The sequence below is a fragment of the Culicoides brevitarsis genome, chromosome 1 (assembly GCF_036172545.1).
Source record: "Culicoides brevitarsis isolate CSIRO-B50_1 chromosome 1, AGI_CSIRO_Cbre_v1, whole genome shotgun sequence".
In the NCBI taxonomy this organism is placed as follows: Eukaryota; Metazoa; Arthropoda; class Insecta; order Diptera; family Ceratopogonidae; genus Culicoides; species Culicoides brevitarsis.
The window spans coordinates 44377210-44390143 of record NC_087085.1 but is presented as its reverse complement, the minus strand read 5'-3'; the positions used below and the strand labels follow the sequence as shown (position 1 = coordinate 44390143).

General features: G+C 24.8%; 2 protein-coding genes across 6 annotated transcripts in view; one reads left to right on the top strand and one right to left on the bottom strand.

Moving 5' to 3' along the window:
• The window catches only part of LOC134831368 (uncharacterized protein ZK1073.1), a 40928-nt gene that overhangs the window by 25100 nt on the left and 2894 nt on the right, over positions 1–12934 (top strand). For all 5 annotated transcript variants that reach the window (XM_063845441.1, XM_063845280.1, XM_063845359.1 and 2 more), the window contains exons 3-7: positions 5589–5639; positions 8568–8631; positions 8702–8819; positions 8893–9103; positions 9257–9334. In XM_063845441.1, coding sequence (XP_063701511.1) covers positions 5589–5639; positions 8568–8631; positions 8702–8819; positions 8893–9103; positions 9257–9334 — 522 coding nt within the window. The remainder of the gene's footprint in view (positions 1–5588; positions 5640–8567; positions 8632–8701; positions 8820–8892; positions 9104–9256; positions 9335–12934) is intronic.
• Positions 1023–3245, bottom strand: LOC134827118 (ejaculatory bulb-specific protein 3-like). The gene is made up of 4 exons (XM_063839669.1): positions 3129–3245; positions 2934–3067; positions 1231–1289; positions 1023–1162 (listed from the first exon to the last, which is right to left on the bottom strand). The coding sequence occupies exons 1-4, from the start codon at positions 3138–3140 to the stop codon at positions 1023–1025; spliced, it is 345 nt and encodes a 114-aa protein (XP_063695739.1). The 5' UTR covers positions 3141–3245.

Below are 12934 nucleotides of genomic sequence, written 5' to 3'. Positions count from 1 at the left end.
AAGAATAAAAAAATGTTTTGACTTAATAGGCTTTATACTTAAACTTAGGTTAAAAAATAAGTAAAGTCAATTACCTTTTGACTTTTTGAAGATTTTTGACCAAATTTTTGAAAAAATCTTTTTTTTTTTTATTGAAAAATTTTTCGAATTTAGTCAACTAATTTGACTTAAGTTAAATTGTTTCGAATTTTAACTTAAAACTTTTTCCTTTAAAATCTTCAATGTTTTATGATGACTTAAATTCATCACTTTTCATACCGCGGGGTACAAAAAAGTGCATCGTCGTTCTATTTTAAACAACTCGATTTTTAATAAAGCCCGATTATTGCTTGTTTTATCTTTCAATAAAGACACAAAATGAAATTGAATAGTTCGAATTGCTCCATTCTTTGCTCTTTCCTTTTCTTTTATTTTTTCGCTGCTGCAAGCAAACGAAATTGATACAAATTTCTCTTCCTGACACACATTTTTTTCTGCCTTCCGGTGCGGGAAAAATGCAACTCTTGCAAGAAAAGAAACACAAAATTCAATTTAATGTTACGAGAAACTTATTTACCATATTACAAGTGAATGTAATTTTCTTTTCATTATGTGAAACACGAGCGTCGCTGTTTTTTAATTTATAAAGTAAAACAATGACGATGATGACTTCCAATGTTGTTCGAACATTAAAAGTTTACTCGGCACAATGATTGAGTGATTTGTTTGCTTCTCTCACACTACTCTGCTTCTCGCCTCAGCTCAGTTACATTATGGCAATATTGTGAAAAGTTTGTAATGCGACGACGACAACAGGATGAAAATACAAAATCAATAATTTAGTGATGGAAGTTTGTTTGTTAGTTAACTCACTCACCTCGTTTTTATTTTATGTTTTTTTCACAGAATTTTATATTTTATGACTTACCCAACTTTTTAAAAGCAAAAAACTTTACAGTAATTTTTTTCATGTTTTTTTATTCATGTGTAAAAAATAAAAATAAAATAATAAGACGAAAGAGTTTTTTTTTAATTTTTTTTTCTCAACCGTTGTAGGTTTGGATAAGTTTGTTCCATTCTGTGGGGAAATTTTTCTGTAAATGTACCAAAGTTTTCTTAATTTGAACCGTTTCTGATGGCGAGCATTGCGGACATGCTCCTCTCAGTACGAGCGGTGCCAAACCTGATAAATGTTAAGAGCGATTTAGAAGTATTTTTAAAGAAAATTTATTGAAAAAGAGGCAAACTTACTTTTCAATCGTTTTCCAACTGGATCGCAAGGGACTTCGCCAAGTGCGCATTTTAACTGTCTGTAAATAGTTTGAAAGAGGGATATTGATGAATAGTGAAGTAATTTCTTGAATTTTTATTTTTTGCAGTCAATTTGAATCAGTTTTGATATATTCAGAGAGAGAAAAAAATTATGAGAAATTTATGCAAAATTTCTTAAAGTTAATTTTTTGAAAATTTTAAATAAAAATTATTTAAAATTATTAATTATTATTAATTAAAAGTTTTTTTTTATCAATTTTTATATGAAAAAATCATAAAATTTTTTTAAAACTTTTTTTAAAAGAAATTTAATTAAAAAAAAATATAAAGTTTTTAATGAGATTTTTTTGAGAAAATTTTTAATAAAAAAAAAATTTTAAAATTAAAGAATAAATTTAAAAAAATTCTCATCTAATTTTTAAATTCAAAGTTTTAATTAAAAATATTTTTTTTTAATTTAAAATAAAATAAAAAAAAATATTTAATAAAAAAAGCAAAAAAAAAATAATTTTTTAATTAAAATTTTTTAATTTAAAAAATTTAAATTAAAATTTTAAGTTATTTTTATGAATTTATTTATATCAAAAATTAAAAAACGTATTTTTTTACGAAAAGGCTTTTAAGTTGAGAAATATTTTATACTTTAAGTTTGAGAAAATGAAATTTTTTTTAATTTTTGTACTTTAAGAAATTTAAAAAAAATCAATTCAGAGTCTCATTAGTCAATTTTTCACGAAATTCAATAATTTTAAATCCAAAAAAAAACAATTTTTCATCTAATTTTTAAATTAAAAAATTTTAAATGAAAATAATTTTTTTAATTTAAAATAAAAAAAAAAAAAAATAATAAAAAAAAACTAAAAAAATAATTTAAAAAAAAATTAATAAGTAAAAAAATTAAATTTTAATTAAAATAAAATTTTATAAATATTAAAAAAATCAAATTAAAATTTTAAGTAATTTTTATGAATTTAATTATATCAAAAATTAATTTTTTTAGAATATTAAAAAAACGTATTTTTTTTTTACGAAAATTTAAAATTTAAAAAGGCTCGAAAAATACTTTAAGTTTGAGAAAATGATTTTTTTTTAATTTTTGAACTTTAATTTAAAAAAAAATCAATTTAGAGTCTCATTAGGCAATTTTTCACGAAATTCAATAAATAATTTTTAATCCAAAAAAAAAAAAAACAATTTTTCATCTAATTTCCTCTCAACAACCATAATTTTGATTGACTTTATCTCCATTTCAATCTCTCGTGCCTCATTAAAAGCCTCTCATTCAGCTTCTCATTTTCCGATTTATTTTTTTTTTGTAATTTAATTGTTCCTCATAAACGACTTCATTTAAGTCATTACACGCGCATTGTTATTATCTCCTCTAACAACCCCGAGCATACTTAAACTTTTTATAGTTGCCCATTATTTTTATGTTTATTTCTTGTAGTCTAATTGATTTGTGCTTTAACTTCATTATTTCATTTAATTCGTCATAAAACTCACAGACAGACTGTTGTCTGAGCTTCATCCTAATTGAGTTTGAGCAATTTTTGCACCACAAATGACCTTCAGTTTATTTACTGAATTTTTTTTTTTTGAATTTGTTGTCTTGCATTTTAATGAAGTTTAAAGACTTGTTGACCCACTTTTTTTGACACAACCGAGAGAGAGACAGAACTTACCGCTGTAAATAACGTTTATCTTGCAAAGCTTTGTCCAATTGCTCGTCAGTGACTGTCGGTTTGGGAGTTACGGGCTTGGCAGCTAATGTGAAGCCGATTATGACACAGAAAATTGTGAAAATTTGGAAAATTATCTGAAAATTTTATTTTTTAATTTTTTTCACAATTTTTCTTAATTTTATTGAAATTCCTTACTTTTGAATTCATTTTTGATCCGAAATTTGCAAAAAAAAATTGTCTTCCGTCGTAAACTTTCACTCTCGATATTCGCCGCAAACACAAAATGTTACAAAATTATGCTAACTTTTTATCTTTTTTGTTTTAATAATTTTTTTTTGCTCTCTTTACGCGTTGTTCGGTCGAGTGTCGAATCAAAACTGCACTAAATATTAATGATTTCGGTTTAAAATAAACTTTTACACAAAACTAAATTATATACCTGACACCGGAGAGTGCATAGACTGCATTGCCATACGACTTACGGTACAGCTGTAAATAATTATTGAACGTTCATGTATTGACACTGCTGCGGCTTATGTAACGACGTTGTCTGATTATTTAATAAATATCGTTTTAATCGTAAATTAACGATGTAGAAAAAAGTGTCTTTGTTTGTTTTTGAGAAACATGCGTGTCGTTAATTTCATTTTTTTTTACACATGTAACTTTGAAAAAGTTTGCAACTTTTTTTTTCTCATGAAAAAAATTCAACGAGAAAGACGTCGAACGATTGAGACACGTTTATGCGTCATCGTTTGGGTTTCGCCAAATGGATTCTGGGAAATTTCGAAACATTTCTTGATTAAATATGAAATTGGGTAGAAAAGAAAGAAAGAAAAAAAATTTGATTGAAATCAATTTTTGTATTTAGATGATGAATAAAACCTTTCCAGCGGATGAATATTTAATGTTTATCAATGGATTTTGACTATGTAGTTGAGACAAGTCAAAAAAAAAACAAGAGAAAGGAAAAGTATTTAAGAAGATTCGGATATTTTTTGATGTTTTTAAATAAAATAAGAGAGAGCGACAGTGGTAGAGAGAGTTTTTTTGGATCAATATCCGGATTATCTAGTCCTTTTTTTTGGGAAAAATGGCAAAAAGGTAAAAACGAAGCAGTATAAAGTTGATAGTTTGACTAATTGACTCAATTTCGTTCAATTAGATGATGAAAATTTTCCCGCTAAAAGAGAAATTGAAGAGAGGTTTATGAGTGTTGCTTTTAGAAAGATAAGTAAAAATCGATATTTTATGTTTTTGGGAAGCTTTTAAGGAATTCTGATTGAAAAAATGTTTCATATGAATTTTTTAACTTTTTTTTTTTAAATTAAAATTTAGTACTAAAAATTGATTTACAAAAATTTGTACTAAATAAATTTTTTTGAAAGATTTTTGTCAAACCTTTTAAATTGAAAGTCTTTAGAGACAATACTTTACAATCTTTTACGTTATAAATTTTTAGTTTTAAAACTAAGTTTTTAAAAAGAAAAAAAATTATTTGAAAATTTGTACTTAAAAAGTTTAATTTTAAAAATTTGTACTAAAAAATTTTTAATTCCAAAATTTGTACTAAAAAATTTTAATTTCAAAATTTGTACTAAAAAATTTTTAATGCAAAATTTGTACTAAAAAATTTTTTAATGCAAAATTTGTACTAAAAAAAAATTAAATTTCAAAATTTAAACTAAAAAAATTTAATTTCAAAATTTTTACTAAAAAATTTTTTATTCCAAAATTTGTACTAAAAAATTTTAATTTCAAAATTTGTACTAAAAAATTTTAATTCCAAAATTTGTACTAAAAAATTTTAATTCCAAAATTTGTACTAAAAAATTGTAATTATTATTTCAAAATTTGTACTAAAAAATTTAAATTTAAAATTTGTACTAAAAAAATTTTCAAGTTTATTATTATTTTAACAAAAAATTGTAAAAATTTTTATATTTTTTAAACAAAAAACATTAAAAACTTTACTCAAAAATGTTCAAATGTTATAATTTTAGTACTAAAAATCTTTAAGTTCTAAAAATTTTTGTTTGTGAATAATCCGAATAATTGCAGTCATTTCAAGACAAAACCTGCTTTATTAAGAAACAAAACAAAATTCCATCCAATTAAACTTCTTTTTGTTACAATGACTCAACAAGACACCATTTCAACTTTCATAAACAGAGAATAACAAAACATTTCTTGAGCTTTGCAGAATTCTCAAGCAATTTGTTGTTTTTCTTGTTCGTTTATGAAATTATCACGACATGGCATAATATAATGATGATCTCATAAAATATGACACAGCTAGTTGGCAGCTTATGACACCTCATCATTAATCATCAAAAGTCAGTCGTCAAGCTTATTGATTTTTCGTTCGTTTCTCTTCCTCGAGAGAATCCTTGAACTTGTCTTGAACAAATTTAATGGTCTCGACCAAGTGAAACTCATTTCATCGTTCATTAACTTTAGTGTTGTTTCTGCGTTTTTGACAGGTTTGATCTTCTTTTCATAATTTTCCTCCCTCGTTGCATAACAATAATGTCCTTATGAAAAACACTTGAAGCACACTAATGAAGTACTTCTCATCAGCATCTCGAGAGATAGTTTTCTATGTGTTATGCAATTAAAATTAATTTTCTCTTTATTGTTTTTTTTTCTTTGCAGAGATATTCCGTTACCACGGACAGAAGCGGAGAAATCATTGTAACAGTTCAAGTAAGTATTTCTTTTTTTTTTGTTCATCAACAACAACAATTATTATGATAATGACGTTGATGATGATGATGATGCAAGTTAAGACTCTTAATTGAAATGAAAAGCGAGGATGCAAACAAAAACAGGAAATAAGCTTATTGAATAAAATATAAAATTGCTCCGTTAATTTAAAATTTTCTGAAAGAAAAAAAGTTTTTAATTCGAAAAAAGGAAAGAAAAATGCATTTTATGAATAAACATCTTTTTTTGTATAATTTAGCGAGGATTTGACCTGATTTATTACTTATTTTCGTCACGATTTGCGAGCAAGAAATTTAAATTTTTCATTTTGTAAATAGCAAAATTTAACTTCCAAGAGGATTTTTTATTCAATTAATTATTATGGCAATTTTAATCAGGTTTAAATTTAATGAAAAATTTTTTTGACGGGTTTTTTATTACAAAAGCTCGTTTTAACGCATTTAATTTAAAATTGACAAATTTCGGTGTCTTTCGATTATCATTTGATTTTTTTTTTATTTAATTTTAAAAAAATAATTTTTAAAAATTAATTTAAAAAAAAATTAAATAAATTTAAAAAAAAATTTTTAATTAAAAAAAAATAATTTTAAAAAAAAAAAAATTATTAATTTAAAAAAAATTAATTTAAAAAAAAAAAAATAATTTTAAAAATTTATTTAAAAAAAAATTTTAAAAAAATAATTAGAAAAAATTATTTAAATTTTTAAAAATTAATTTAATAAAAAAAATAATTTCAAAAAATTTGTTTAAAAACATAATTTTGTAAAATTTAATAAAAAAATATTTTTTAAAAAATTAAAAAAAAAAAAATAATTAGCAAAAAAGCAATTTTTTGCAATATCATTTTTTGACTTAAAATTTTTTTATACAAATTATTTAATTTTCCAACAAAATCTCTTATTAAATATTTTACAAATTTGAGTAAATCTTTTATTTAAACAATTATAAAATTTTTAAACCAAGTGTTAAAAATGCGGTTAAATAATTTTCACAAAAAATTTTTACCGTACACGTCGAAAATGGTAACAACAGTTATCAACATAATCTACCTTTTCGAGGAAAAGCCATATTTACCATATTTCATTATTTTATTTACTTGCACTTGTTGTCGAATATATCGTACGTGAAATAAACATCGGATTATTCAGTCAAAATTTTCCGGGATTTTGCATTTATTTGCTATTTATTCTGTCAATTTGAATATTTTTGGTTGAAAAAGCTTCAACTGAAAATCCTTTCAGACAACTTTTTTTTATTATCTCACGAAATTGAGAATTTTATTCAATATTGAAAATTTTCATTAATTTCCTTCATTTCTTATTTGAACAGAAAAAAAATCAAATTAAACCGTTGCTTATCGCAAATGAAATGAAAAAGGTAGAAAAAAAGATAAAAACCAAAGAAATCTATGTGAAAGAGGTGAATAAGTCGGATTATAGAAAATATGCCAATAAAGCGACACCGATAGAGATAAATCTTTTTTTCTCCGCTTTTTTCTTGTTTTTAATTTCGAGCCAAAGCGCAAAACAAGCAACGGGTTTAATCTGCACTATAATCATCCGTAAAATCATTATCACGAGCTAAAGCAGTAAAAAAAAGTGGAAAATTGCGAAAATGAGAAGAGACAATAAAAGTTACTTCTTTCTCTTTTTTTGTTATTTTTCTACTTTTTTCTGTATTTTTTAATGAGAACTGAACAAAAGCGGTAAAAAAGTTTTTTTTACGTATCGAAAGTCAATCTATTCTTTTTTATGCATATTTTTTTTCTTTCTTTCACTCAGTTAAAAATTATAACAAACTATTGAATTACATTTTTTTTTTTGAAAATTAAGAAGCTGAAGCCTAAAATAAAATTTTTTTTTAAATTGAAAAAAAAAAAACATTTTAAAATTTTAAAATAAAATAACGTAAAATAAAAAATAAAAATTTTTTAAAAAATAAAAAAAAAATTAAAAATAAAATAAAAAAAAATATAAAATTAAAAGCTATATTGAAATTTTTTTTTTTAAATTTTTAAAAATATTCTTTAAGCTTATTTTGACTTTTTGGGCATTTTTTTAAATTAATCTGAAAAATTAAAAATAATTACGTATAATTTGAAAAATTAAAAAATAAAATAAAATAAAAATTAAAAAAAATAAATTAAATAAAATTAAAAAAAATATAAAAAAAATATAAAAAAAATAAAATATAAAAAATTTAAAAAAATTTTTTTTTTTTTTTTGAAATTGAATTGGAAAAATAAATTTAAAAAAAATTACTTACAATTTATAAAATTAAAAAAAATAAATAAAATTAAAAATAAAAGAAAATAAAATATAAAAAAATAAAAAAAAAAAAAAAAAATAAAAAATTAAATAAAATCAAAAAATATATTAATTTTTTTTTTAATTTTTAAAAATATTTTTTTTAGCTTATTTTGACTTTTTGAGTAAATTTTTTTTTAAATTGAACTGAAAAAATTTAAAAAAAGTTACTTACAATTTCTAACTGAGTTAAAAAATCATTTGACTATGATGATGATGATGATGATGACATTAACTTCGAAAAAAAATCTGAGATTAAATTTCGCTTGATCAAGCATAACGACATTTTACATAATTTTCAAATAAAGCAGGATTCAAGTTAATAATGACAATGTTGATAACTATCTGCCGTCAAAATAGGGCACGAACAGAAAAATGTATCAATTGCAACTCTCTGTTCTTGTCTCTTTTTTTTAACGAGGAACGACACATTTTTTTCTTGTGTCACTGTTCATCTAACGTTAAATTATACGAAAGACGAGAAAAAAAGGGATATTTTACATCTGGAAATGAGAGATTGTGTTTAATAAAATTATGGGCTTCAGTAAATAAATAAATAAATGTGGATTTTTCTCATCTCTCTTTCTTTCTCTGTTTGCAGGGCGATATCTCACAACAGGAAAAACGTGCAGTCTTTTTAACGGTTCATGATTTGGGAACGAACCGTAAGTAATTCCAACATTTTTCTCTGTTATTGAATTATTTTTCTTCATATTGAATTTTTTTCTTCGTTAGATTCGTCATTCCAGGACTTTGTTAGCAGCCCGTGTATGACAGAAATCAAGGAACGCTCATGTTTTATTCATGTCGATGCCCCGGGACATGCAGACAATGCCGAAAACTTGTCAGACTCGTAAGTATCTCGTAAAATTTTATGAATTTTATCCGTGATTAATGGCACTCGTTAAAATTTTTCTCTCTAAAAGCTTTCAATATCCCTCATTTCAAATCTTGGGCGAGGATTTGGTGACTGTGCTCGATTTCTTGCACGTTAAGTACGTCATTGGATTGGGAGAGGGCGCTGGCGCCAATGTACTCGCTCGTTTCGGGTTGGCGCATCCCGCGAGATGTTTGGGCCTAATTCTCATCAATTGCACCGGAAGTGCAACTTCTGTCTTTGATGCTTTCAAAACGAAGGTTTGTAACAATTTTTTATTCTTGCTTCTCATTAAACTTGCCCTGAACAATTTTTTCATAAAAAAATTTTTTTTTTTGAAAATTTGGAAAAAAAAATTTTTTTTTCGTAAAACGCTTCCTCAAAAAAGTCTCAATTTTTTTTTTGAATTTTAGTTCATCAGCTGGAAAACTGACAAAGACGACGTCACCCAAAGTGTCGAAAGCTTCTTGATCTACCACAAATTCGGACATGTAAGTTGAACTTTTGATTGATTCTGCACAAAAAATGACGTTACCCTGTAATGTAATGTTATTAAAACGAAATTTGAACGAAACTTGATGTAACCAGCCAACCAACAATTTCCGTAGGAAGTGACGAAAAATATTTTTTTGCACAAATCGATACCAATTCACTCACAAAAACACAACAAGAAACGCTTCAAGTCATAATTTTTCATGCTTTCAATTCTCCTCACTCACCTGTCTTCCAATTTCACTCAACGTTAATAAAAGTCTAACAGCAAATTTTATTCACTAACCCAGCCAACTAAATCTAAACAACAAGAAGACTGAAAAGAAAGCATCCGAATCGTGGCGGAAAATTTTCATTCCCATTTTTTTTTGTTCTTGTTTATATGTTCCATTTTTCTATTCCTTTTATTGCGGAGCAAAACATGAGCGGAATAAGAAATTAAGAGGAAAAAGTTATACGAGATAAGAGATAAGAGGAGAAACGGAAAAATAGAGCGAAAAACTAGCAACTTTTGTACTCAAAAAGATTTCGAGAAAGAAAAGTTTTTAATTATTAATTACTTTGTTAAACAATGGAGTAGGAAATGTTTTATCATAGAACCAAAAAGAAGAAGAAGCAAAAGTTGAACAGACAAAGATTAAAAACACTCCTGTATGACTTATTGCCAAGCAATTATTGAGCTTCTCAAAGTTAGATAGTTTTGTGTTTCCTGTTTACGAAAAGTTGAGCAAAAAGTTAGTGTGACATTTTTGGATAGATTCACAGGAAAAGATCTATTAAGATTTTCGGAGGGAAACTTCATAAATATTCATTCATCTAACTTGTTTTGCTTGATGTCGTTGATGATAAATAATAATAACAACAAATATCCAAAAATTTTCTTTCTTGCGCAGCATTGTTTTGACAATTTATGGGAGATTCTAATTCAAGGGGATTTTCAAAGCTCGAGTACTGAAAATGTTCTGAAAAAATTCATCAGAAAGATGCTTTAACTTAAAATTGAAATTTTTTAAGTAATTTCAATTATAAACTAATAATTTTTCAAGTATCTGATGATCTCATCTGATTGAAGAAGTATATTCTTAAAAATTACAACTATACAAAATATTGAAAGATCATAAGCGCATCATCATCTAAGAATCTGTAATGTCACTCACGTTGAACCTTAAAATGTTACTATTCCCGTATTTAATTGAAGTATGCTTTGAAAATGATTTTAGTCAATTAATATTAAAACAAAAATCAGTCGAGTAATTGGACTAAGCAAAGAAACACGTTTACCCGCTACAAATCATCTTCCAAATGATCCAAAAGGTTTAAAAGTTGCCAAAGCAATGAAAATTAATCGTCGCTAACCAAGTCGTCACTTCAACAACTGCAGAGCGCTTCAATCTGTTCCTGTCTCCGAACATGGGAGGCGTTTGGGAAAGGATGTATGTTCAATATATATAACAACAATCGATACAATAGAAACAACAAAAATTGTTAAATTTTTTTCAATAACTTCTTCAATAATAAGTGCCTCTCTCTTTTCTATCAAGGGTTTGGTCTTATCATATCGAAAAATATCCCAACAAGGAAGTAAAAAGCATTGTAAAGTATCAGAAGCATATGTTTGATTTACAGCAAGTTAACATCGGAGCACTTTTCAGTTTTATGAAAACTTTTCAAGACTACTTCAATACAAATTTGTTGATGCTCTTACGATACGATTTCTTCGACAAAAAAGTATAAGACGAAATGATCATAAGTATTTGGTTTTGTAGATTAATTTTCGATGCTCTTTGAACAACTTCAGCAAAAAGACTTTGTTCTATTGAATTACATAATAATATTAGCTTTAACTAAAGATTCAGATCTGCAAAAATCAAATTCTTTCTAAAATTTTTTTTTTGATTATTTGAAAAGATCATTTTCGATCCAAAAAATTCGTTTACTCATTTTGATTTTTCATAATTTTTTTTAAAATGAATTTTAATTGAGAATTAATTTAAAGAAACTTTATCTAATTAAAATCTCGAGCTTCAAATCCCTCCATCAACTTGAAATCCCCATGAGGAAATATTTAGCATTGACTTCATAATAAACAACAGTGAAAATGTCCTTTGACGTCTCGAATCTTATTATCTTAAATATTCCATTCATGTCTTCTGCTCGTTGTTCTGCTCATGTTTTGTCTTATGAATGATGTTCAACATATTTTCATAGCTAGTTTCCATCGTGTTAAGCTACAAAATGCACTTTAAAATTTTCAATCAAACACTTCTGTTTCGTCGAGAGTATTCTCGTCTGCCTATCTCACTCTCTCATTTGCAAAATTAAATAAACACTCGATGCAATGGCTTCTTGCACAAAACCGTATGGTAAACAGCTTCGCTACCCATCGTGGTTTCGTGCAAACACAAAAATAATAGCAAAGATAATAGAAAATAAGCGCATGAACAAACAAGAGTTTATCCTGATGGTTTTTTTTCCTTGCATTCATTTCCATTTTTTTTTTGTACTTTTGTAAATGTTCATTGGATGTCATGTCGTTCGTCGCATAACAACTTTGCCTCGAGCTAAACATCGTTTTTTTTTTCTATCGCCACAGAAATTGGATCCTCTTTTGACTTTCATCCTCTTTACATTTCTCACGTTTTTTTCTAAAAAAAAAAAGCAGAAAATGACCAGAATATTAAAAATTACATCTAATAACATTATGAAATAATTAAAATACATTTTTTCATAAAAAAAAATTATAATTATTTAATTAAACTTTAAAGTTAAGTACATTCTTATAGTAGTTCGCCGTCCCATAAACACGAAGTAATTTACATCTTTATGAAAAATTTTTAATTATTATGCACCTCATTTTCTCCATCAACAACCTTTTTTGTTAGAAAAAAAAAAAAATTCTAAGCTTTACATTGGATAGCCTTGGGACATCAACTCATTCATGACCATGTTTTTCACTTAAATTTGTTTGTTCTGTTGCTTTTTTTTCCATCAACTTCATGAACATTTAATATGAAACAAAAACAAACATTCGAAAAATGCACATTATGGGCGCACAAAGAAATTTTTTTGTAGAAAGAGTTATCACCGCAAGCCATTTTTTGGTAAAATACAAAAAATAAAACGAAGCTTCTCCTTCTTTTTTGTAAAATATTATAAATATTTAATTTGAATGACAAAGTTGTTTTTAACTTTTTTTTTTGGGTTGTTTTGTAAAACTGAACAAACATTTGTTCAAGACAAGTATATAAAAAGAAGTTAAAATCAATATTTTGTCGTTGTTGAAATCATATGATTGAAAAAATTCAATGTCAAAATTATATTTAATTTTTTTTTAAATTTATTAAAAATTCAAATAAAATTTTAAATTTTTTTTTAAATTTAAATAAAAATTTAATTTTTTTTAAATTTATTTAAAATTTAAATAAAAATTTATATTTTTTATTTTTTTTTTAATTTTTTAAAAATTTAAATAAATTTTTTTTTTAATTTTTTAAAAATATAAATTTAAATTTATTTTTTTTTAAATTTAAATTATTTTTAAATTAATTAATTTTTCAAACCCGTGGTTTATTTTATTTTTTATTTATTTTAATTATTTT